Here is a 26,979-nt window from a genome sequence, read left to right on the forward strand (position 1 = left end):
TTGTTTCAGAAAGGCACAAAATGGCCCATCCTCTCCACACCCACAGAGAGATGTGCACTTCAGAGAGATGCAGAAGCCTGCAGAGTCCATGTCAGCATGAGGGCTAAAAGAAGGTACAGAATGTGCTTCAATGGTGGCATTCAAGATGAACACCTGAGCAACCTCATCTCATTAGATCTTTCTTGAGGAATGGTTTAGATAAGAAGACCTCTAAAGATCCCTTCTTTCCAATAAAAATGTTTCCATTATATCCACACTCTTGATTGCAGGTCAGTCTGGAATGTTGGTTTGGGGTACTCTGGTTTAGCTGTGAGATGCCTCAGCTCTGGCTCCCATGCAAACTGTGGACATGACAAGTGGACACAACACCTTCTACTGGAAAATTTCCCTATCCATTGAGCTGGAAATAGATGGCTTTTAAGGTCCCTTTCAACCCAAACCATTCTATGATTCTGTTACTTTCTAGTATGAAAGGCCAACACAGGAAATATTTCACCAGTGGAGAAGCTGGCTGCAGCAATTGCTCCAGATCATTTAGCAGACAAAAAGCAGCCCTTTGTCAAGGCACAGTTTCCCCCTTGGAGAGATGTGAGATGGGGGCAATGTGATCCATATTACTTCTCCTTATTGGCTGTGAAAACACAATGGGGAATCCCTCTGAAATTGCTTCTCTCAGCTCTGTGCTGGCACTGGGTAACACGAGTCCCCTGCAATGGGGAAGAACAATCCACAATTCACCAGGATTAAAGAATCCACTGAAAACAAGTGGTTCTTATTTCAAAAGCACAAATTCTTGGCTGCTGAAAAATTTGCTTTGGGCTCCCGCACGGATCAGAGCTGGAAAGAGCAGTTACTGCTCCCAGCTGGGACCTGCTGCTCTGAGAGCAGAGCTGATCCACACTCAGCTCCTCAGCTCAGGCTTCCACCTCCCTGTGAAGAGGGAGAGTACAGAGACCTTTCCCCAGCTCTCTGGGGATATCCTGGTGTGACAGTGTTCACAGGGGTTCTTGGATGAGGGAAGAGATGTTGACTCTATGTTCAGAAGGCTTGATTTATTATTTTATGATATATATATATATTACATTATAACTATACTAAAAAGAAATAGAAGGAAAGGTTTCTTCAGAAGCTAGATAAGCTAAGAATAGAAAAGAATGAATGATAACAAAAGGCAGCTCTCTCTGACTCTGTCCGAGATAGCTCTGTCTTGATTGGCCATTAATTATAAACATCTAAGATGGGCCAGTCACAGATGGACTTGTTGCATTTTACAGCAGCAGATAATCACTGTTTACCTTTTGTTGCTGAAACTTCCCCGCTTCAGCAGGAAAAATCCTAAGAAAGGATTTTCACAAAAAGATGTCTGCGACATCCTGGATCCATCAACCTGCACAGAAGGGGAAATTGAAACCTTGCCTGGGACATTCCTGTCCTGTCATGAGAGAGCAACTAACGGGACAGGGAGAAAGACAAGGTGAGGAGAAGATGGAGTTCAGGATTCAGCCATGCCAGAGCAAGGATTCTTTGAAGATTTGGAGGTTTATCTGCCATTGTGTGGCAGCAGGACCAGGGCAGTGACCTGTACTGGGCACTGGTGAGGCCACACCTCAAATCCTGTATTCAGCTTTGGGTCCATCACTACAAGGAAGGCACTGAGGGGCTGGAGCATGTCCAGAGAAGGGAATGGAGCTGGGGAAGGGGCTGGAACACCATAAGGAGCTGGGAAGGGGCTCAGCCTGGAGCAAAGGAGGCTCAGGGGGGACCTTGTGCACAGCTGCTGACAGGAGGGGACAGACGGGGGGAGTCAGGCTCTGCTCCAGGGAACAGGGACAGGACAAGAGGAAATGGCCTCAAGTAGTTCCAGGGGAGGTTGAGATGGGATATTACAAAAAATTTCTTCACTGGAAGAGTGGTCAGGCATTAAAGGGGCTGCCCAAGGAAGTGGTGGGGTCACCATCCCTGAAAGTGCTCAAAAAACATGTGGATGTGACACCTGGGGAGACAGTTAGTGGTGGACTTGGCAGTGCTGGGTTAGCAGTTGGATGCAAAAACCTTGGACGTCTTTTCCAAGCTAAATGATTCCATTCATTCCAACCAAATTATTCCATTCCATGTTTTTCCCTAAGTGTCCCTTCAAAGCAGATCTATTTAATGTCACACAAAGCAACATGCAAATACCCACAGTGGTGTCCCAGTCCCAGTTCTTACCTTGCCAAAGCTGCCCTTCCCCAGCATCTTGTGCAGGACAAAATCTTCAATGGTCAGTTTTAACTGCACTTGGTGCTCCTGCTGCTCCTGGGACTGCTCTCCCAAGTCTGACTCTATGAGGGATTCTCCCTTTACTGTGCCCTCCACTGGGGTCTCCCAGGAGATGCCTTGTGGCTCTGCAACACACATCAAAGCACCCAAATAAACCTCTGGACAGGAGCAGAAAATCCCCAGAACACTCACAGGTATTCTGCTTAGAGGTTTAAAAGGGTATTTTAGACAAATGGAAGCGTGGTGGCCATCTCTGAGTAGATCTGCTCCCACACTGCTTTCTCTCCAGAGGAAACTTTACTCCAGTGGAAACTGCATCTTCTTCAGTAGCTTCTTTTAAAATTTACAAACCACTTTACAAACTCCTTTATCTGTCCTTCTGTTTTATAGCACCAAATCCTTAATTTCTGGCCATCTGTCTTTTCTCCAGTCCTTCTTGCTGCTTGCCATTATGATGCAGTTTCATTTTTCAAGGTCTTTTCAAAACCCTAGGCAAAGCTAGGAGAAAAGGTGGGATGGCATTTTCACACTGTGCTCCTGCTCTGGATGTGAAGCATTCCAGATCAACCATTCGAGCCAGCCTGGAGTGGAATCACTCTTGAGTTTTTTCAATACTCCACTAACCTGGATTTATAAGAACTTGTGAGAGATTTTGCCCCTCACTGGATTTATCCCGTCGCTGTAACTGCTCTAAAATGCTGAACACTACTCAGCAAACTCATCCACATGTGAAACAGATGTGAAACCACCTGGGGCTTCACTGCTTCACATCAGCACAGGCAGTTCTACTTGAACAGAACACAAATAAACACAGATGGGGACATCATTTATTTCTCCTTGGGGTCCAAAGGGCACAGTCTCTCACCCTCCTAAACATCTGCTCTTGTACCACACAGGGCTGTGACACCAAGATCAGCTCCTGGGTGAGTGAAGTGGAGGCCTACCAGTGGTTTTCAAAGCTACTGGAATTCAACCTCCATCCAAAAATGTGAAATCAGAAAGAAAATTGGCCACGGTGATCAGAAGGATTCCAAATATCCTGAATATCCTGTTTAGAGCTTGGCAATAAATTCCCCACTCGTGTCACCTCCAACTCACCATGTACCAACCAAACAACAAGAAGCTCTGCCCTGTATCACCAGGAGGAGTTACCTTTTTTCCCTGATGCTGGCAGGGCCTGAAGTGGTGTCACATCCTTCACAGGAACAGGGAAGCCAATTTCCAGAGGTCCATCTCTGGAGATCTGCTCACTGTCGCGCTGGCAGCGAGCCTGGGGCACAGAAACCAGCAAAGTTTTGAGCCAAAATCACGTGCCAAGCTTATGAATAACACCATGACTTCTTGAGTGTGACTCACAAAAGGCAAAATCTAGAAGAGAATCTAAAAATGCTTCAACTATTTACCTGCTGGGTGCTCTCTATCATTGCCAGAGCTTCAGCCATCAGTTTCTGGTTCACTCCACAAAGATTTGCTACTTTTGCCTGGCACTTGTGGTGGACGTTCATGCCACAGGCTGAAAGAGAGAACACGAGGTGTCAGAACAATGAAGGGTTGGGCAGGAGCAAGTGTTGGCCAGAGACAGAGATCAGCCACCTAAAGAGCTCCTGAGATGGCACTCAGGGAGTTTTTTGGTTCCCTATGGAGACTATTTTTGTATTTTCTCCTGGCTAGAAGTTTCATTTCCACATCCATCAGCCTCTGCAGGTACAGGCTACTAAAATTACAAGGCACCATCTCAGAGATAAACTGTAATCACAGAAGAGGATCCTCCCATTGGTTTGGAATGATGAAGACAGTGAAATGTCTTGGGTCTGACAATGGAAATAGAGCTTGCCAGTTCATACTGGGGTGATTCGGGGAGATGAACAGTGTCAGTGTGATGCTCTTTGTCTCTTTGGGAATCAACTCATCATCCTTCTGGATCAAATATCTCTCACACATGGACAGATCATTCTTGAAGAATGATCCTCCTTGAAGGACAGTCCTGTAGACCACTCCTTCACCCTCCTGGGTGCTGTCAGAACCCAGGACATTCCTCTGGCTGCCCTGGGTGATTCCAGACCCTGGCAGGGGGCTCAAAGACCTTGGCAGGGAGTCAAAACCACCTGTGCCTTTGATTTTAGCCCATGGAAACAATTACCAACTTTGTGTGAGGATTTACAAGCCACAAGAGTTTGAGTAGAATGCTAGTTAATTTGTTACAGGGTGAAAAAGTAGAATTTTGGGGATTTAGAATGGGGGTTCAAGAGGCAAGGTGGAGGAATCTGGGCATGTCCTATCCTTCTCCTTCTTCTTGTCCTCCATCTTCTGCTGTGATGATGACACTTCTGGATTGGTTTAGAGTAGAGACAGACTGTCTAACACAGGTGATAGGTATTGGAAAATTCTTGTAAATAAAGTACATGTTGTTGTTAGTATAAAAAGCCAACACCACCCCAAGGGCAGGGACTGTGCCACAACCCAACCTGCTGGACAGATCTCAGTGGGTCAGAGAAAGAGTGGAATAGACAGGAGAAAATAAACAACCTTGAAAAGCAGAGCTGAGGAATTTCGACTTCTTCTTCAGTCACAGGGCTGAGAAAAAAGACTTTTAATACCTCGGGGGTCATCTCAGCCACAGAAACCCTCCTGGGTGCCACCTCACACTGGCTTTGCAGAGAAGGGCGATAAATGCGGTTTGGATTTTCAGATTACCACCCTCCAAAGACAACGACCCCTCCCACGCCCAGCTGGTGCCACCCTGGCCAGGACTCACCGTCACACTTGAGCCCCTGCCGTGCCAGCCCCCAGAGCAGGGTGCCACAGTGCTCACAGAACGTGGGGCTCTTGTAGTTGTACACTTTGAAGCGGTGGGGCATGTCGATCTTGAACCTCTCCTTGTGGAACTGCAAGACAAAAGCCAGGCTGAAAATCCACTCCTCATTTCCACCTCGGCGCCATGGGGAAAAACAAACCTGTACTACAGAAGTTGGTTTCTCTACTGTTCTTTTATTCTTGGGTATGACTACCAAGCAGAAATTGTTTATCAGGCACACAAACCCAAATTTTGATACATAGTGACTGCAGTCAGAGGGAATTGGGTCATTTCATCCCTGGCCTTGACCAAATAACATCTTGTGCCTCATTAACATACCCAGCCTCCCCTAACTCTCAGTGGGAAAACATTGGTACTTTTAAAAATCATTCACCTCATCCTGCAACGGATGCCTACATTTGTTGTCATGAATCACTCCTTGGAAGAGCCTGTTGTGATTCTTTTAGTATGAAAAGTGGTGACAAAGTTGGTTACATCTACCCTGGAGATGTCAGAAGGGAAGGGAGAGCAATCTCATCTATAAAAACTGTAGAAGGAGAACAGTAGCCAGGGTGGGACTGAGAGTAAACAGAAGTTGTAGGACACAAGGTAAAGGGAATAGTGCTATCAGGAGTTTAAGATCTGTGTTTGCCTACCAAAAAGAAAATTTTAGAATAAATTGACATGAGAAAAATAAAGCAAATAACAGCAGAGATATCAGATCTCCCACTGACTGTTTCCGACAACACAAGCACAGACTTGTTCAAGCACAAAACTGAAAATTCAGCCTGATGTCCAGCTTAGCATTGGATAGTGAAGAATGCAGCCTGATGTCCAGCTTAACATTGGATAGGGAAGAATTTTCTCCACCTCATGCCCATGACTTCCCTCTGAGTTATACTTTATGCATTAGAAAAATGTCAGTTCTGACTCAGCAACTGCTTATTCTGCAGCTGCATTTGAGCAAATCTTAAGTAGGAAGTAATGAAATCACTGGGAACATAAAAAGCAAAGGGCACAGATCAGATCACAGAGTCCTTAGCTTTTGATTTTGCTTCATCAGAAGTTGCTTTGCAGCGGTGTAGGAGAGATCTGAATGACACTCAAGACTTTTTAACGGGAATCATAATTAAAATAAAATAAAATAAAATAAAATAAAATAAAATAAAATAAAATAAAATAAAAACAACAGCAACAACAACAACAATAATAATAGTAATACAACCTACCATTGTTTCTCTGCTATTGATTGCTGATCCTGTACACTTGGCTATTACTTTATCAATGCACTTCTTATGAATGGCAGCGTTACATTCTGCAACAGCAAGGGTGTCATGGTGTTAATAAAGAAATTCCTTAAGAAAATATTAAGTAAATAATGACAATAAGAAAACAAAAGAAAGTTTCTTACGTCTGCACTGATAGCCTTGTTTATTCAGACCCCTGAAATGAACAGAGCAGTGGTTAATCCTGAGCTGTCTGAAAGCCTCAGTAGAAGAAAGCAGAGCAATAATTATCAAAGAAGAACAAAACTTTCAAAAAGCAAAAAAGCTTTGCTTTGCCTTTTATCACCCTTTGTAGAGATTATTTAATTTTATTATCCTCATTTAATCTGATGGTGCAGTGATTCTCTATGGTTCTCACAGCCTTTTCAGCACACATTCACATCCTGGATTTCAGGAAATCCCAACAGCAAACTGGACCAATGAGAAATACCTGTGCATTTTGCCAAACCCAAAAATATTTGTAAAAAATAAATTTAAAAATGAGGGGAATTTTTCACAGTTGGAATTACAACTGCAAACCACATTCTTAAAGCGATGCAATAACTCTACACGTAAAATGCCAAGGGTCTTACAGGAGGAGCACAGATATTTAACAGGGAATCATGGAATCTTTTAGACTAGAAAAGACCTTTAAAATCATCCAGGAAAGACCTTTAAAATCATCCAGCCCAACCACTAACCCAGATTTTGCCCATGTTGCCCCAATGTTGCCCATTTCCATGTCCAACACTAAGCCACGTTCCCCAGCGCCACAGTGACACCAGAAAGGGTTCCTGGGGTTCAAAGGAGGAGAAGCCCAGATCCTTTTGCATTTACCAGACAAACTCGTGGCACACAGAGCAGAAGGTGGGCTGTGGAAAGAAGGTGGCTGTGAACTCGTGGCACTTGACGTTGTGGATTTTGGCCTGTTTGATGGCTCCCCTGCGCTGGTGCAAGGAGAAGAAGCTTTCAGTCTCACAGTCAGCCAGGTCCTTCGCATCTGGGAGGAGAGGAAAGGTATTTAAGTGTACCCTGTCCTGATCAGGTGTCTTCAGAAAATGCAAATTGCCCAAATACTATGTGACTGAAGCTGATGATTCACTGATGATAATGAATACTCAAAGAAATACCATTTTATGAAACCCATTTTATGAAAAGTCTCATTTGGATGGTTTTTATCCACCATTCCTACACTAAAATGACTTTAGACTTGGGACACTGAGATCTCTTGACTATTCATTACACTGCTCTTGAAACCTAGAATAAAAATTTCCCAAGGAGAAGTAATTTAATCATAAAACTCTATATGGCTGAAGAAACATGCCCTTAAAAGGATGAAATTCCATAAAAATTAATAATTACTGATATATGGACACAAACTTACATGTGTATACGTGTGTGTGTGTATATATATATATATATATATATATATATATATATATATTTATGAGTATTTAACAGAATCCCTTCTGTATGCATATACATGTGTCATTAAGCAGATATTTATGTCCCAGGATATTCTTGTTATTTTTTCATGCCAACACTTGCTTTGCTGCTTGCTGTGCCCTTGTTGTAATTCATAGTTATTTAAACTTTTTGGGACAGCAAACAAACCAATTCTGACTTCACGTGCACTTCTACATTTGCTTCTGCCTACAAATCTGAAATTCACACAGAAAATCAATCTCTGCTTAGTTTCACTCCTGCACTGCACGGTGAGTCACTCAGGTAACCTGTAGGAACTGGCTCCCTGTGTGATCTGATGCTGATCTTGATATTTGTTGTAGAAGCACAGCTTGCATTTTCTATGCTTTGGCCTCCCTAACCCCTTTTAACACACTAACAGCAGTCCAATCTATATTAAAGGTAGGGATGGTTAAGAAAATATCAACATGGCCATGGCTGCTTTCAGTGCTTCTCTGCTTCTATAAATGGAAGAGCCTTGCAGGTATCTGCGCCTCACAGGTACACCCTGCACCTGAGGGTATGACAATTCTGGCAACAAAGATGGGAGAATAAGACCAAGCATTTGAATTTAACCATTTCCTTCAACAGAGAAGAATGCAAATTTTCTACAAGAAATTTTCCCTAATAGCCAGCCTGAGGCTGTTCCCTGAGGCCGTTCCCTCTGCTCCTGTCCCTGTTCCCTGGCTGTGCCCTCCTAGCAGGGACTTGTGCAGAGCCACAGGGGCCCTCTGAGCCTCCTTTGCTCCAGGCTGAGCCCCTGCCCAGCTCCCTCAGCCCCTCCTGGTGCTCCAGACCCTTCCCAGCTCCCTCAGCCCCTCCTGGTGCTCCAGACCCTTCCCCAGCTCCATTCCATTCTCTGGACATGCTCCAGCCCCTCCATGAATTTCCTGCAGTACATAAAGCAGAATTATTTCAGAGGGAGCTGCCTCCTTATGTATCTGTTCTGTATTGTTTAGCATAATGGGAATATCTGCCATTTAGTGGTAAACCAGCCAAAAAATCTGCCTTGCAAATCACAGAAGAATAGTAACCACACAATAAAAATCACTTTTCTGGAGTTTCTGTTTCAAACAGTTAATGTTTGTTGTTATGGATCAGTCAGTAATAACATAGACAATGCTTTTAGTGAAGACACCATGTCTGCCCCAGAGCCCAGAAATCACAGCTATAAATTAACAAACAGAATCACTTGCCACTGATTTCCAGGAAGTATCTTGCGTTCATCAGCATTCGCCCTTGAGGCTTCAGTTCTAGCTGGTTGAGATAAGTGCAAAACAAGAAAAAAAGTCCATTAAACAGTCACTCAGAGAAGGAAAAATCTTTTCAGATGACTTGCAAGCGATCTCCTTTTCCCAGTGGGAACTGATGAATAGCAATGAATGCTAATTTTCAGGTTTTTCATACCCATGTGAGGCAACAAGCAGGGTAGGAGCAGCTACAGAGAGAGGAGGGTTGATCTCATCATATCAAACACTCAGAGCAGCATGATAGGAGAGATGAATGTGATTAAACCACAGAAGATGTGGGCAGCTTTTTAGACACCAAATTAGGACCACCACTATCTATAGAAAACTTGTTCCCAATGGATCCTGCAAGGGGAAAGTGGAAGCAGTTCAAAAAACCCAGCCAGCTTCAGACAGGTGATGCTGAAATCTTTTAGGCACTCAGTTCTGCAAGTCTAACTTCTTTACAGTCAACCTGAGGGATGCTACAAGCTCATTATTGTAGTGGCATGGTCTGGTTGGGGCTGGGTTGGACTCAATGATCCTGAAGGTCTCTTCCAACCCAGTCATTCTGTGTGATTCAGGCATTTTTTGGGGCCTCCCCCCTGGACTTGGCAATTCCCACTTACCCTACTCATCATCCATAAGTGCCTTTGGAAATCTGAATCCACTGGATTCATATAAGCTGGATACTGCATTTTAAAGATTTCTGCCAGGATCTTTCTTGCTTGGACTAACAGGGAACACAATCTCACATTCAGCATTCCAGTGAAGACTGTTCAAATTTACACCACCATAACTTCAGTGATTTTTAAGGAGTTTCTCTGACATAACTCTGAACTCAGGCAGCTGTGAATCAGCTACTTGATATCAGATAAAATTTTTTAAAGCTGTTTCCTCAGAGAACATAAAATAACTCATGTTCAGCCAGTCATACTAACATTTGTTCCCAGTGGGTTTCCTCAGCAAAGATTAATACATGGGCATAGCTCACCTGAAGCAGGATCCTCACTAGCACAGGGCAGGTTTCAATTAAAATAAAAGTGCCAAGCTCTTCTTTTCTGACAAGTGTCTCCCTCAAGTCATGCCCAAATAGTCTCCAAACATTATTCCAGCCAGTCTCCCTGTGCTGGTGACACCACAGCCTGGCATGGACACAAGGACACCTCCCCTGGCCCTGCAGCACCTCCCCAGCACATCCTGCAGGAGGAGAGAGTGATGCTCACCCATATCTCTGTCTTCCCATTGCTCTTCTTGCACCTCTCTGCCAGCACCTTCAGCTCCACTGTGGTCTCTGAGACCATTTCAGCACTTTTGTCCTTGACCACGATGTGCATGACCCGGCCATTGTTGATGTGGGCATCAAAAGTGCTGTTCCAGGGTGGATACATGGTGGGCTTCTTCTGCACGTACACTTGGCCATTCTCTGTTGAGAGGGAAAACACAAATCTCATGCAGTGAGGGCAGTTCATGAGACCAAATACAGACATTTACCCTAAAAATGTAATTTCCACCCTTGACTCCACCAGTTCTGTTCAGAAGATCTCTGATGCTGACTCCAGCACCATAAACACCCTCTTCTAATCAGGTGAATTCCATCCCACCTTGTTTATCACCTGTCCCAAAGCACTGCAAAATGAGACAGGTTTGTTTCAAACCCACCAAAATCTGGGTGCATTTTGGGATTAATGTCCTGCCCAGTGGCCAACTAAGGGATGTTAAAACATGAACTGTCTTGCAGATCTGTAACTGTACCAAAGGGATGTAGAGTTTTCAATGAAATAAACCTCCCCTAATTATTTAATTCCTCATCCTTCACAGCATCTTAATATAGTGATGGGTAAAAATATGGGTATCTCTGAAGTTTGCAGAGGTTTCTCTCTAATTGATCTCTCTGAAAAGAATCTCAGCCAGATTTATTTATGTCACAGACCCAGTTTTACTTCATACAGCCCTGTAAAAGTCTTGGATGCTTACTCAAGGTAAGTTCTATGTCACACCCTCTGCAAATATTCAACCCATCAAATGCTGAAGCTGAAGGAATAAGAGAAAAAAAGCAGCAGACCTGTGACCCTTGTCTAAAGGCCCTGCTGCTATTTCCAATAATCCCAGACAGAAAAGAACATGCAGCTGGAAGGAAACACATGCTGAAGAAAATTTTTCCCTAAATGAGAGGACTAATTCACAAAAAATCCAAGACAAAAATGAGACATAAATTTCCAGCATCCCGGAAAACAGAAATCTCAGTAAAGGACCATCATTTCTTTGCTGCATCAGTGGAAAAGCCACAGATGTGAAACACAGCACTTGCAAAACAAGTGATTTCATTTGTGTTGCACTCCAGGACACCAGGCTTAAATAAACAAGCCCTGGAATGTGAATGAACTGCCCCATGTACGGGATCAGACAGCCACCCCTGGTGCGTCCCGCTGACGGCTGTGGAATTCTGCCAGGGATTAATCCAACCCCAAGCTCCTGAAAAATGAAATTGCAACTGTCTTTCCCAGGGAGCAGCTTCCACTGTGGCTGGGAGAGCTTTTCCTGGAGGCTTTGCTGAGTTCAAACAAGAGGCAGGAGCCTTCATGAAGCAAATGTCACCAAGGCAGGTGGCAAAATGGCACCCAGCCAGGTGGCTTGTGAAGGCAGAAGCCACTTTTAAAGGGCAGACTCTTTTTATATCTCAGAGGCACACATAATTTCTGAAATATTTTGTCATCAGTTATAAATTGCTGTAACACCTCCAACTGTATGGAGGTGTGGGTTTTTGTTTTTTTTTTTTTTTTTTCAGATTGCATTATAATGTGACAGGGTTTCTTTTATAAAATAAGCAAGTGGGAAAATGTAAAAGGCTGCCCAAGATCTATCCACAACTTCTGAAATTGTTCACTGTGGTCTTGCTGTGACATCCCTGTGTCCACAGAGGATGTTCAACGCTCCCAGATCCCTGGGGAGCAATGACCTTTTCCTTATGGCTGGTTGACAAAGGGGCAGCCTTTGGCATGAACCCAAAGTCAAACTGGTTTTGGAAACACATTTATCATCTACCACGGTTGTGTTTGTAAAAACCCAGCCAACCAACCAACTAAACAAAAACAAAACCAAAAAAACCCCACAATTTGCCAGTGCTAAACAGAGAACCACAGAATGGTTTAAGTTGGAAGGGACCTTAATAAACCATCCAGTTCCATTGCCCTGCTCAGCAATCATTTCTGCCCTAAAAAACTCCTCCATAGCCAAGTGTCAGTGCACAAGGCCAGGATGATTTGCATCTCTCACCAGCTGTGCAGCTGATCCACTCCTACTCCTTGGTCAAGCCAAAATTTTAGCCAAAATTTTAGCCAAAATTTTAGCCAAAATTTGTATATCAGTGATATATATATACTTTTAAAATCTTTAATTTTTTTTTCATCCAATTACAACTGAGTAGTAATTATTCTTTGTCAAATTAGGGAGCTGGAGAGCAAATTATGACCAAAAGAAAAATGATCATGAAGCAGGAATAAGACACAGTTTAGTGGTGGAACTAGAAGTGTTGGATTCACAGTTGGACTTGACGTTATTGGAGATCTTTCCCAATCTTAATGATTCCATGATTCTACCTCAAATATATGTAGTTAATAGTTGTCTGGAGACCTTTTGCCTTCTTGAAGCCTGTTAGAGCATGACACCTCCTTGGGATGGTGACGGAGAGCATTCCTGGGATTTGGAGTCAGGCTCATCTCCCCGCACGTCAGACAGAGACCTCTGAGTGCTCTGTGTGGTCAGGGGGAGCTTTTCCAGGGTGTGATTCACCACACTCCTCATGGATGTGCTCCTCAGGCTGGGATTGCTCACACATCAGTACCTGGGAATTACGGGGTGGATGCATTCTGTCGTAGCCTCACTTTCCTCAGACCCCTTAAAGTAAAGTTGTCCATCCAGACATTTAAACATCCTCCAGCAGGTTAACACCTCCCACAGGTGCTTCAGCCCACCCTAGGAGGGGAGGGTGAGGTGGATCAGCCCCAGGAGGTTCTGTCCCTCCATGCTCTGAGCCACCACCAGATGAAATTTCATCCCAGCAAAGAGAAATCTCCCAACAGCAAAAAGTCACTTTCCTACACTCACCCCTCACTAATGGAGAAAAGTTCCCTCAAACACAATTTTTTATTTCTTGTTGGTGGAGGATTTATTATAATAATAATTAAAATAATTATAATTATTATGCTAATAACTAAAATAAATATAATTACTATAATGATTATTGACTCTGAGGAGCACAAAAATTATATCCCTTAGAAAACACTTTTGTGTTTGTTGGATACCAGAAAACACTTTCAGCTCTGTGTCAGACAAATAAATATAGGTCTGTTCTGACCAAATTGATTTTATTCACTTTAAAACTGACACAGATTTCAATTTGAGTTACGGCTTTCAAAAGTCTCATTAAAGCAAACAGCCAAGCTCTGCACAGAGCTAAAATAGAATGCATTTTCTGATAAAAGTAAGATTTTAGGGATATCTTGTCATGCAGTATTTTCTTTCCTTTTGAATTTACTATTCACCACATCTTCCATTATTATTTGAAGTATCATTTAAGGCAAGACAAAGTTCAATGTGATAAATGCTGACTCTTAAACAAAAAATGAACCCCAGTGAAATACTGAACTGTTTTAAAATTCTAATTTTTTTAAACCACTTTAACATCCTCTGGGGATTACAGTCATGGGGGTTCTCAATAAATAGGGATTTCTGAGTGGATTTTATTTTTCAAAGAATCACAGCAGTCAAATTAGAAATTTATCAAATATTTCCTAACACTGAAGGTCTTGCTCTTCATGATCCTTCGAAAGCACAACTGGAGAACTTTTCATCCTTTCACTGGAATTATTTTCATGCATAAGACATAGAATAAATGTTTTCTGAAGGAGGACTCATCAGTGTTGCTCAACCAGGATAAATGTGTAACAATCCATAGATCCAGACACAGCAAACAGCTTCTTGGGAGGTTTCATTTTTAAACCTTTTACACAGCCGCAGCAATTACACAGATAAATTAACTATTTCTGCAGAGACTGGGCTGTTTGATTAGCTTTTTTTTTTTTTTTTAATTATGGAAGTGGCTGTGTCAGTCAGTTTCCCCCCAAAAAGTGATTAACCAAGATGGCCCTGCCAGAATATTTTAGTGCACTCAGATTTCACCTGTCTGGAGTCCCACTGACAAACCAACAACTGGTCATAGAAGGGTGAAACCAAATACAGCTCAGCTCATCTGCTCTGTCACATGCTGGGGCTTGTAATGCAGCTGACAATATCATCAAACTGGAGATACAGATTTGTTTGGCACCATCTTAAAATCAGATTGCCTTGCAGACCACGCCAAACCAAACTTGAGCTGTGCTGGGACACACAAAGGGCTTCACAAATCTTTACAAAGTGGGGTTGGAAATGGATGATCTTTGAGGTCTCTTCCAAGCCAACCTATTTTATGGCTCATTCTAGTTACCCACACACAGGAAATGACCCAGAAAAGCACAGACATGAATTACAGAAGCCCCCAAGTGCTCCCCACTCACCTGACTCCACGGCTTCTTTGACCATCACGGCGCAGTAGGGGTTAATCACCTCCCCCTGGGACGGCAGGTAAGGGCCACTGTCATAGTTGGACAAACCAATCCTCAGGAAGGGAGACATGACAAGTCCTGTGCCAAACAAGAGACAGGCAACTCTTGGGACAGAGTCTAAACTTCCCCTGGGTTTGAGCAGCCCCTTATCTCCGTCGGGCAGCAGCCGCTAGTTATCCATCCAGCTGGAGCCTCTCTGACTTCCTTCCACGGACTGAGCCAGCACTGCTGGACGTGCCCAAGGTACTGGAACTCAGCTCTTGGCTTAACCACGGAGCTGAACTCATCACAGGGCTGGGAAAACCCTGAGCACTGCTGACTCCACGCCGGCCGCCGGGAGCGAGGATGACAATGCACAGGAGTCACAAATCAGAGCTTGCTTGGCCTGGGGTGAACCTCTGCTGTAACTGAGGTTGAGTCACATCGAGAACCTGAATGCTATGGGCATAGAGAGGGGTTTGGGAATACTGTTGGAAGCCTGCAAGCTGAATGTGAAACTGTGAAATAACTGTGCACTATTTATATACGGCATGGGAAGGAGCTCAGGCATTCCTGGGTGCTGAACCATATTCACAAGTGAAGCTATAAAGAGAAAGTTCAGCTCATATGAATGACACTGTATAGACAGTGAAACAAAATACCCCACCAGAAAAAACAGCACCTCAGGGTTTATTTTAAGCAGCTGAAAACAGAAACAAATACAATCAAGGTGCAAGGAAACACTACAAAACCTCTGGGTTGAAACACTACAAAACTTCCTCTGCAAGGTCTTCCAAAGCCTTCAGAGAGAAGATTTAGTAAAACCAGAAATTACTAACTGCTGTAGCTAGTGCCCATCATTTTACCATCTGGGCCCAAAACTGGGATTTTCCACCCAACTTTTGTCTCATCCTCTGAGCCTGTCATTCCTGGCTTCTCCTCCAGTAAATGTGGAGCAAGACGTACTCTGAACTCAGCTGCAGATGTCTGTCTTGGACCACCAGAGTTAAAAGCCACCAGTGCTATCACCAGCTGCTATCTGTCAAATATATTGACAAGGACACATTGTTCAAGCGCAACAGCAAAAGGATGAACAACTTGTGGTGTGGGATGCAGCCAAGTCTCTTTTGCATTTTACACATTAAAAAATATTTTTGTGAAGGGAAGCTTCTCTAGCCAAACTTGGAAGAAGTTCCAGGTTTTTTGCTGGGAATAGCATTTTCTTACCTGCAAATGGTATTTTCCTGACAGACGAGTTCAGTCTCTGAGAGGGGCTTCTCTTTTCATCACTGCTGTGGACAACATGGAAAGGGTTTTTTCAGCAGAATGAATACCTGCTCCTCTGGCCAGGATGACTTCAAAACCTGCCTCTCTGTTCAAGGACACAGGAGGCAAGACCATCAAGGAGAGAGGAGAACTTGAGGAACCAAGATGCAGCCCTTTGCTTGAGGGTCCTCTCTCTTCCCCAGCAGTGTGGAGTGGTGAGTTTCCATCAGCCCCTTGTACAAAAGTCTGGGGCTGCTACCAAACCCAGAACAACTTTTTGGCAGCACATGGCCAGGTTTCAGGCCGTTATTCCACTTGTATCCTGGATCTGATGGGATCTTCTCCTTCCTCCTGTTTTATGAGACAAAGACAAACTGCTGCAGTTATTGCTGGGGCTGGAACACCAAATCTTCTGGCAGAGCACTCACAAGCACTGAGCACTCACATTCCAACGTTTTCCGACACAGATGGCTCATGAAGCCAACTGTCCGTGTTCTCTGACAAAGAATTTGCCTTCCCAGAAGGTTTCCCTAAATTTACTACTCTACATCAGGCCAATTTATACAATAAACAGCATCTGAAGACTCTTGTTCCCATTTGAGCTCCTGGCTGTGTTAGCCAACAACCAGGCTGAGTTTTGAGGAAAACAGCAAAAAAGTCACAAACTCTCTTGGATACTGCACTTAAGAGAGAAGAAAACCATCAGGTGTCTGGGGCAGAGAAAGGGAAAATGTCCTGTGGCTCATGTCTGTTGTGTATCTCCAGAAATGCAGAGGTCATGGATCTCCTCCTGTGGCATTGCCCTCAACCAGGAAAACATCAGAGCTTCCCCAAAGTCCCAAAAGCTGGGAAAGGCAAAGAACCAGGTCAGGCTGGATGCAGGCAATCAAGACAATCCTGTTCTCTGGATGAGGGCAGCATCTCTGAAGGAGGTTTCACATTAGCCAAGTGCCTGATGAAGCTGCTTTGGAGAGCCACTTGCATTTAGACAGATCCTCAAGCACAGCTAGACCTGTGGCACTGCAGAGAAGTGCAGTGAGTGTCCTGTGAGTGCTCCACGGCAAGAAAAGGCTAAAAGTTCTGCCTCAACTGTCAGAAGCAGAGACAGCTGATCAAATTAAGAAGGGAAAAAATCTTTTCAGTGGAAATATATGTATATATATATATATATATATATATATATATATATATATATATATATATATATATATACACACACACATATATATTATACATATAATATATAATATATAATATATATTATATATATTTAATATATATTTAATATAAATATATTATTAAATAAGAAATACAATTTTTTTTCCCCTCTGTCTGTGATGCAGACGTATTTCTACTTAGACTTTTTCTTTGTTTCAAAAAGCAAGAAGCCTATGAAGTCTAAACACAAAAGGAAAAACAAATCAAAGGGTGTCTGGCAGCAGAGGTGAAATCCAAGGAGCTGCATATTCTGTAGCCTCAGTGTGGAAAGCTAAAGATGGGCAAAGACTAAAATCAACAGCGAAAACATCCTCATTGAATCTCTGTGTGTGAACAGAAACGTCCTTTCTTACCATGTTCCACCAATTCTGGTCACTGCTGGGCAAGAGAAAATTATGATCCTTTTCCAAATCCCTAATTCCTACACCTCTGGCTTTAGGAACCTGTTGTTCCACAAGCAGGAGCAGGAGGAAGTGCAAGGGGTTAAGCATTCCCTTACCAGGACCTTCCAAATTCCCCTTTAAAAGCTCAGAGTGGCAGTCAGAATTATTAGTCAGCGTGTTGGGCATCTAAGAGCATGAGTGCTGCTAAAAGAATCCAAAGATATTTTGATGGCTCCTCAGCAATAAAATGTGGTGACTATGGACTCAGGTATAAAAGAAATAAAATTAGGACTAAATGTTTGAGGTGCAATTCATCACACTTCAATTAGATCAATGTATTCACAACACAGGTAGAACTGTGAAAGCCTCTTCTCCTGCTAAATACTCCTATCACTGCTCCAAAAATCACAGCTTGGATGTGCTACAAGACACATGCTCAGATCTGTGGATCAGCTCTCTGAGCAGTGGCATTTAAAACTTTCCTTCCTCTTAAATGCTGGATGTCCCCTCCCTCCCCTCCAGTGCAACTCTTCATTTTGGCTCTGTGCAATCAAGCACCTCCTGATCAGGTATCCCAGAGATGTCGTGGAATCTTCATTCTTGAAATATTCAAAATCCATCCGGGGCAGGTCCTGGTGTCCCTGTCTCAGCAGGAGAGGGGGACAAGAAGAGGTCACTTCAGAGCTCAAGCAGGGGACAAGAAGGGGAACAAGAAGGGGACAAGAAGAGGTCACTTCAAAGCTCAGGCAGCCTGTGGTTCTGTGGAGACACAGGGGGGATAGATCTCACCAAGACCCAGATGTCTGCAACATCTGCATCCCCACGTCAGGCAGTCCCCTGGGCTCCTGAGAGAGGAACAGGGGGAAATTGGCACCCTCAGCTCCTGAACTGGAACCACCAATGTGAGATTTCCCTTCTAGGAGAGCCAATGTGAATACCATGTGAACAGGTGGTTCCTGTTCACATGAAGCACCTTCACTGCAAGATTTAGTTTTGATCATATTTCTCAAACCATTAAAATTTCAATAGATCCCTTCAATGTATCAAATTTGAGAGACTTGTGCTGGGACTTCACTGTCACAGACATCTTTAATGAAAAATCCTTTCCTTAGGATTTTTCCTCCTGAGAAGCTGAGAGGCCTCAGGAACAAAATGTAAACAATGGTTATCTGCTGCTGTGGAATGCAACAGGTGCATCTGTGATTGGACTCATGTGGTTGTTTCTAATTAATAGCCAATCACAGCCAGCTGGCTCAGACTCTGTCCAAGATACACAAACCTTTGTTATCATTCTTTGCTATTCTACTCTTAGCTAGCCTTCTGATGAGAACCTTTTCTTCTATTCTTTTAGTATAGTTTTAATGTAATATATATAATAAAATAATAACTCAAGCTTTCTCAAACATAGAGCCAGATCTTCATCTCTTCCCTCATCCAAGAAACCCTGTGAACACGGTCACACTTCACAAAAACCAGTTTATTGCAGGAGATGCTCTGCAGCCTTCAGCAAACAGGTGAGAACTTTCCACCAGCTGCAAACAGTGGGTTTGGCACAGAAAGAATCAGCACAGATAAACCAACAGCTGCCCTGCTAAACCTTGCAAAGGCTGGATCAAGCTTGCTAAAACCAGAATTTACTGCTGTCCCAGCCTCGTGTGAGCACTCTGCTCTGGGCTGGATTTCTTTACCCTGCCCAATAAATCAGACAGATAACTGGTTTCCTGCTTTTCTCTCTTTTCTCCCACTGTCTTTCCTGAAACCACCTTGGCTTTGGCCCAAACATCTGTTTTCCAGGTCAGATTTGCAGTGTTTGCCACTCCAGGACTGCTGCTTGGCTGGCATCCACGGCCGTAAACAATTAAGCAACAGCTCAGCTCCAGAATGGCTCTCTGCAATAGCAGCACTTTAATTTAACACCACAAACAGATGCACTGGATATGAAGTGTGTCTGCTTAATTTCCCCGTGGATAGGATCCTGTGAGGTGTCTGGGAACCAAGGATGAAATGCAGCTTTCTGTGAGAGGCGACCTGCAACCTCTCCTTAAACACAACTCAATTGGGGTTCAGCAATGTTGCACCCCACTTTGCTGGGACAGAGGAGCTCTGCTCTCTCTGGAGAATAATAAAACATAAGGAAATCATTCCCAGATGATATTAGGAAATAATAAACTCTTTTACCATCCTTAATCAATTGTGGCTAAGTAGAGAGGAAGAAATGAGTTCCTGCTCCCAGTCAGCAGCAGATCTGGATGGAGGACAGCTGCCTGGGATGGGATTTGTGCTTCTGCCTTTCACTGACTGAAAATGGATGCATGTATGACACAGTAAAGATGGCAATTTACTGAACAAGGCCCAGCTGAAAAGGGAAATATTTCTGGATTTGAAATGCTTCTTTCTAATGTCATCAAACTCTCATTTTCTCAAGGTCAGAGGGAACATTTCCAGCTCTCTCTTTTTTTTTTTTTTTGAGGCAAAACTGCTTGCAAAACGAGTTCATAATCTCCAGATCAGCATCACTAAGAGGGAAAGGATCCAGGAGTTATAGCTGGAGGGTACGAACTTTCTTTCACCCCCTTTCCAAGGAATCTCCCAGCAAAAGGCAGGTCCTGACCCTGCAGAGATCTGTGTGTAAGGCTGGTGGAGACCTGCACATGAGCATTACACACCTCAAGGCCTTCCTGCAGATTTCAAGAGCAGCCCTGAACAGCAGCAGGGATAGCTGAAATCCCTTTCTCCATCCCCTGACTCCTCATATCCCACAGAGCAAACAGGAGGGAATGGGGACCTAAATAACTCCCCCAAGTGACTCATGTTGGGTGGGGTGCCCCTATCAGCTGCTATTCCAAAGGAGATCACACCAGCCTACCCATGAAGGAGGAAGTTCAGAGCCCCTCTGGGTGCCAGCCAACATCTCTCACACTTTCCTTTGGCAAGGATGTGGATTGGAGGAGAGAAAGGAGGGAAGATGCAGATCCCTGTGATTTTCCCTCTCTCTGTTCTCAGCCACCCCATCTTCAACAAAGGCAGAGGAGGGAGAGAGTGAGGCAAGCCAGCACCAGCAGTCTCTGATGGGATTGGTACAATACCAGACTCCCAAACTTCCCAAAACTTCCTGGGACCACTTGATTTCAAAACAGGCATGATGCTCCCCACACAAACCTTTTCCATCACTTGCAGACACAGAGGACCTGGGCAAAGCATTTATTTCCCCTCTGGAAATGAGGCTTGCAGGCTTTTCTAGGAGCAGTGTCAGGCACAGGGATGGACATTTCTGTTTAAAACCCTCTGGGATGTCTTGTGAAGCTGTGTTTGGAGGGAGTGGTGCGTATTGGTAACAGGATCTATCTCCTATATAAACCTTACAAACTCTGTCTGGGCTCTGCTGAGCTCAGGGGTTTTCTTTTGTTGCTTTTGTGGTGCACAAGGCAAGAATGGAACCTCAGGTCTATCTTCAGATCTTAAACATGATTAAACCACAGTGGAGTTAACACATGTGAACAGATTTACAGCTGTAGAAGGGTTGGTGTCCCTCCCACTGGGGAATGGCAGGAATAGCTGCTGGCAATGCCAGTGGTCACTACACTCATCCATGGACTCTAGGATGGAATCCTCAACATTTCTAGGGACACATGGCCCTTAAAACCAGGGAATTTGTGCTTTGCTATCCCCTTGGGTCTCCACACAACAATTCCTTCAGCCTGATCTAAACACAGGCTGTGCCCAAGGATTTTGTTCAGCTTTTCAACCCCTGCCACTCTGCAGCTTCCCAATCTCCTCCAGCACAGCCTGAGGTCCCTTCAGAGCAGATTTTTTAAAAACAACTTCTCTTTTCTCTGACCAGTGAGTTTGCAGCTGCATCACCCATCCCCTGTTCTGACTGACCCTGCAGGGATGTGGGGCCAGTCCTAAGCAGGAGTGGTGATGATGATGAGGACGATGATGATGATGATGAGGATGATGATGAAGTGGGGGAATGGTGTGCAGCAACTGCCTTTTGTTTGGGATAAAGAGGCTGGGAAATCCTAGCCTGGCTGCCTGTGGAGAGATTAAGGGTGGATTCACAGGAATGTACAGAGACAACTGCCCTGCACACATGGGCTGCCAGCCCAGCTCCCAGAACAGCCAGGACAGGGATATAAGCAGAGATATAAACCTTTCTAGGGGTGCATTTTCCATCCTAAAGAAGGTATTTCAAACAAACCCAAATCCACCCTGGAATTGCTGTTTCTGCCCCAAGGATGGCCAAGGTCAGTCCCAGCACTGATGTTCAGCTGTCCAGGGTAAAAGGATACAGATTTTTCTGGGTGCATTCCTGTCTAATAGTGATGACAGCTTGGAGACACAGTGAAAAACATCTGGGGGAGGACCCCACACCAAAGCCATCCACTCTGGAATGTGCTTAGAAATGGAAAAAGGGACCAAGGCACGGGAACACTGAGCACTAATTAATTTGCTCATAAAGGATACAAATTCTTACACCAGAGGGAGATTCTCTCTCAGAGATGCCTTTTGTTTTCCAGCAGACAATGTGAATTTGTCTACTTTGGCAGGGTGTTTAAAGCTGAAACTCTTGTTATTTGTGCCATCGGGAAAGAGAAGCAGAGCAGACCCACCAAATCTTTATTTGGATTAAACCCCTCCAGGTCCTGTCCCTCAAGCCAGGTCAGATCTCTTTTCTTTCCTCACATTTAATGAATTTTGTCACGTGTGGTCCTGAAACAAAGCAATCTTTGTCACTTGTACTCGTGGAAAAAATGCCCAGCTATTCAGTTTATTCTCCTTTGTAAAACTTTTATCTTTATTTTGTGCATTTCTGGGGTCCAGTGTATTAAGAGCAACTTGTCAATTTTGCTTCCTTATTTTCCTGGAAAACTTATAGTTAATTTATTTTCCTGTATCAATTAATTTCTGTAACACTGGACCACACAAGCTCAAAAGAAATGTTTTCAAAGTTATTATCCCTATTGTACTTATATTTTTAATACTATATTTTCATGTTTTAATCGTCTGCTAACAAACAATGACCAGACTAGAAGTGGCAGAGCACTGTTTAAAAAACACTGAACACAAAATTCTTTCAAGAGCTTTTCAATCTAATGAGGGAAATAAAAACATCCTAAATTGAGATGTAGCTACAATGTCCTTTCCTTTTGTTCCTCTTGTCCATTAGCACATCAATTTCTCTACCTCTGCATGATTTTGGCACTGGTTCACAGATTTCTTGCTCTGGCCTTTTGGGTGTTTTTTGGTGCTTTTTTTAATGACACAGGTGGAGTGTTCCTTAAATACTTCACCATCTTGTACCAGGATGTTTTTTTAATGCACTGACTTCCTGCCAGTGCCAGCATCTGCACCTATTTTTTATTTTCTTTTTCTTAAAAACAAAGAAAAAAAGCCCAAAGAGGGGTACAGACTTATGAACATCCTTCCTTGTGCAGGCACAGTTTCATGTTGAGATGAACCTAATTCAGCAGTGGAGGTATTTAAGGTCTTTGTTTAATCCAGAAATCTGCTCAGGGTGTTTGGACCCTGGATTACAGAAACGTTGGGCTGGAAAAGAGCATTTCATTCACTCCTCTGCCATGCAGCAGACTGAGTCCACCTCATCCTTGAGGTATCTGTCAGCAGTGAAGCTTCTCCTTCAAGTGCTTGGTGTTACCACACACTCCTCAAAAAATGGGCAAATTTGTCACAGGAGACTCAGATGATAACTGGAGTGGACACGCACACAATCACAGTGGACATGCACACCTGATTTCTGTGTGACAAAATGGAATTTGGAGATGTAGGCCAGGCTGGATGGGGCTTGGAGCATCCTGGGATAGTGTGTGAAAAATGCGTGTATTTTATGATTGGCTTTTCGCAAATATTAAAATGAATATTATATGTGTTGTTGAGTATTATATGTGTTAGAAAGTAATGCTGCATTAATTTTCTCAAGTAGTGTGTTAAATATAGTTCTAGGTTATAACAAAATGTTAAAATAGAAACTACGCTATGTAGGATACTTTTTTTTTAAAAGACAGGACTCGCAGTGAGACAGCAGCCACAGGACACCTGAATCTTTCAGAGAAAGAGAATTTATTACCCTCTTATCAGGAGAAATGAACTTCTTCCCACCTCAAAGGCGCTGTTAGGATTCAGAGGAAGAAGCTGACACTGACCAGACAGAATCCTGTGTTTGAATGGAATTTATACATAGTGTATGAGGTGTATGAATATGCAACAGGTTGTTGTTTTTAAGGGTTAATCCACTGTTAATGGGTATCCTTTTTCAGGCTCATGCTGCCCAGAAAAGGTACCCAAACTGTCTGTAACTATTTGTCTTTCTTGTCTCATATTGTCCTAATCCAAATTGTCCAAATTATTATTACTCTAATTGCATTACTATTTTTATAACCATTTTATTACTATTGAACTTTTAAAATTTTAAAAACAAGTGATTGGCGTTTTTCACAGTGGAAGGTGTCCCTGCCCATGGCAGGGGCTTGGAATGAGATGACCTTTAAGGTCCCTCCCAACCCAAACCATTCTATAATTGTATGTATTTTAGGAAACTAATTTTGATCTAGGAATGTCCCATGTTTCTCCAGAGTTTTCACCATTATTTAAAGAAAATCAGTTTCCTCCTCACTCCTCTGCAGCAGTGGATGTTTTCTTATCAAGCTCAGCAGATAGGAACTGCAAAAAGATTATCTAGAAATTATATATAAATAAATATATATCAGAATCAGAAATCTTTCTTTGGCACAGCAGATGTTTGTAGATCTACACTTTCTGCCTTCATTCTCTGCTCCATCAATTTTTCCTGCCATGGATTCACCACAATCACTCCCAATTTGTTGTTGGTGTTGCTCCCATCAATTTCAGGTGCCACATCTGTGCCATCTCTTGGCAGCACCATCCCAACTCCACCTCGTCTCTCCTTCCCACTCCCAATGCCTCTGGACTCTGCCACCTCCTTAAATAAACTCTGATATATAATTTCCTCTTCTTCAGTCATATTCAATTTAAATTTAAATTTAAAACAGCACTTTTACTTAAATAAAGAAGCTCTGGCTCCACTTATGCTGAAAGTCCTCTCCCCATTTTTAGTCTGGTGTCCTATTCTCAGTGTCAGAGCTCCAGATCAGTTCCTGGGAGACTTTCCAGCTCTCCATATCTTCCCACTCCACTCACCATTTAACTCACATCAACTTTATCATTTACCCACCAGTTTCTTTCTGTGCTTCTGCCCTTGGCTATCTCCCTGACTGGGAGGGATACAGCACACACAGTGGGATGAAGAAGGAAATATAAAACACAGAGAAAATTAATTTTAGACCAAAGTGGCGAGAATCAGGTTTTGGGGCTGTTTTGTTGCTGTTGTTTTAGTTTCTAATTTAGTTTCTGGGGTTTTTGTTTTGTTTTTTTATATCACCATATGGCTGCTTAAGCAAACCTTCGTGAGTTCATCTTCACACTGTGAGAGAAGGGAAATCATGGACATGCAGACAATATCTGCTTCACCTCAGCAGTGCAGAGCACAGGAATGTGCTGCTCCTCCTCACAGGCCACTGGCCACACAACAGCCCAGTCACACACCCAGACATCCAGGTGCTCTCACAAAATCCCAAACTGGACACACTGAAGGTCCCTTCCCTCTGCTCTTCACCCAAACAAACCAATTCCTGACCCCCAGCTTTGGACATTCCCTCTCCCACCTCCTCCGTGCCCATTTGCATGAGTTCTGTTCACCCCTGGCCCCTCCACAAACAGCAGAAAGAAAGAAATCTGCTGGGTTCTCAGTTTCCATTGTCTCCATCTCGCTCACTGAAATGGGTCAAACGCCTGGTGACCTCAAATGCCTCCTTCCCCAGGGCTGGGGGAAGCCTGGTTCAGGTGGAGGGGTGTATCTGATACCCCAGCTTCTGACACCAGAGGGGATGGCTCCCATCTGCCAGAAGCTAAGTTAATTCAAATATCAGCGTATGGGTGTTTTTTATGCATTGAAACCCCCAGGAGCTAAAAAAAAAAAAACAAAACAGGGTGGTTTACAGTCCTCCCTAAGTACAACCAAAATGCACTGAAACCTTTATTTACTTTCCATGGAGTTTGAATCTGGTCTATATATAAGGCAGGAGGACAATGCTAATGACCAGGAACTGGGAAAACTGACAGAAGCTGTATAATTGAATATTCTAATGAAGAGATTTGGTAAAAGCACCATCCTTTCCAATTTCACTACAGAACACATTGCAGAGAATCATCTCATTTTGATGGAGGGGGACAGGGAGAAAAAGGGCTGTTCTCTGGAGTTTTATTGGCTTAACCAATGTTTTAATCGTTTTAATAGCAATGTCTGTAGCTGACACCCTCACCTGGCATGAGGGGGAGGAGGGAGGAGGGACAGGGCAGCTGAAAACGGAAGCTGGAGGATGCACATTTTTACTATTTCACCCATGTTGTAAATCAAAACATAAATAGCAAGTGTTACTGTAAGGGTGGGAGGGGAAAACCTGGGTGAATTCAGCCCTCAGCACATGCAAAATCCTTCAAGACAAGCAGCAGTGACTCCCACAACTGCACTTGTCTCTGATTTCCATGGATAACCTTCTTCAAATCCCATTCACAACTCAGAGCAGATCTCCACAAGCCTCAGCTGCTCTTTATGTTCTGGACATATCAGCCCCAAAATTCTTCCCCTCTCCCACCTCAGCTGTCCCTGATTTTGCTGCTGATTTAGTGAGGAAGAGGAGCAGCCTCATCAGCACACAGAAACTGCACAGCAAAGTGAAACCACCACATCAAAAACCTCCTCTGAAGAAAGTGCTCAGATCCAAGTGAAAATTAATCATGTATAAGTTTAGATTAGAAACAAAACAGAAGTTAAGCTTCTGCTCCCAGCACAATCTGGAGTCAGGTTCCTGGGGATTTATGGCACTGGGTGATTGCAAATTTTGGCCCTTATGGGAAGGTGACATTCATCCTGATGCTGGCTGTGGTGTCTCTGAATATCCCTGGGGATTTTTATATTATATATATATATATATATATATAGTTATATATATTATATTATTTATATATTTTTCTATATCTATTACATATATATATATATATATATAATGTTATATTAATTATATATATTTATGTATCTGCTATTTACAAAATCATTAAAAAGGTCATTAAAAGACCCAGCTGAATTAGGGCTTCACTTGTACCAAGACAAAGCCTTGACACACCTGCATGGTTCAGGAAATTATGTGAGAGTGTGTGGTCTCCTTCCCCATCCCTGGAAGGGTCCCAGGCCTGGATCTGAGCAACCTGGACTAGTGGAATGTGTCCTTGACCATGGCAGGGGGGTTGGAACAGTCCTGAAGAAGCCTTCCAACCCAAACCATTCTGTGATTCAATGATTCTATGACAGTTATGCTGCCACGCTCTAGCAATTCTCTCTGTTTTACTTTTTTGGGTTTTTTTTGGTTAAAAAATAAAATTAAGGCCACATATCTGGGCAGTTTGTATAGATTAGGGCCTCTCCAA

The 26,979-nt window shown here is 43.4% G+C and overlaps 1 protein-coding gene across 2 annotated transcripts in view; it reads right to left on the minus strand.

Moving 5' to 3' along the window:
* Positions 1-26,979, minus strand: part of PRKCQ (protein kinase C theta) — a 56,146-nt gene that overhangs the window by 22,171 nt on the left and 6,996 nt on the right. For both annotated transcript variants that reach the window (XM_074538709.1, XM_074538710.1), the window contains exons 2-12: positions 15,818-16,207; positions 14,564-14,689; positions 10,235-10,434; positions 8,979-9,039; positions 7,156-7,318; positions 6,465-6,496; positions 6,283-6,368; positions 5,015-5,144; positions 3,663-3,772; positions 3,412-3,529; positions 2,209-2,384 (exon numbers count right to left, since the gene is read on the minus strand). In XM_074538709.1, coding sequence (XP_074394810.1) covers positions 2,209-2,384; positions 3,412-3,529; positions 3,663-3,772; positions 5,015-5,144; positions 6,283-6,368; positions 6,465-6,496; positions 7,156-7,318; positions 8,979-9,039; positions 10,235-10,434; positions 14,564-14,681 — 1,194 coding nt within the window. In that variant the 5' untranslated portion in view covers positions 14,682-14,689; positions 15,818-16,207. The remainder of the gene's footprint in view (positions 1-2,208; positions 2,385-3,411; positions 3,530-3,662; positions 3,773-5,014; positions 5,145-6,282; positions 6,369-6,464; positions 6,497-7,155; positions 7,319-8,978; positions 9,040-10,234; positions 10,435-14,563; positions 14,690-15,817; positions 16,208-26,979) is intronic.

The sequence above is a fragment of the Zonotrichia albicollis genome, chromosome 4 (genome assembly GCF_047830755.1).
Source record: "Zonotrichia albicollis isolate bZonAlb1 chromosome 4, bZonAlb1.hap1, whole genome shotgun sequence".
In the NCBI taxonomy this organism is placed as follows: domain Eukaryota; kingdom Metazoa; phylum Chordata; class Aves; order Passeriformes; family Passerellidae; genus Zonotrichia; species Zonotrichia albicollis.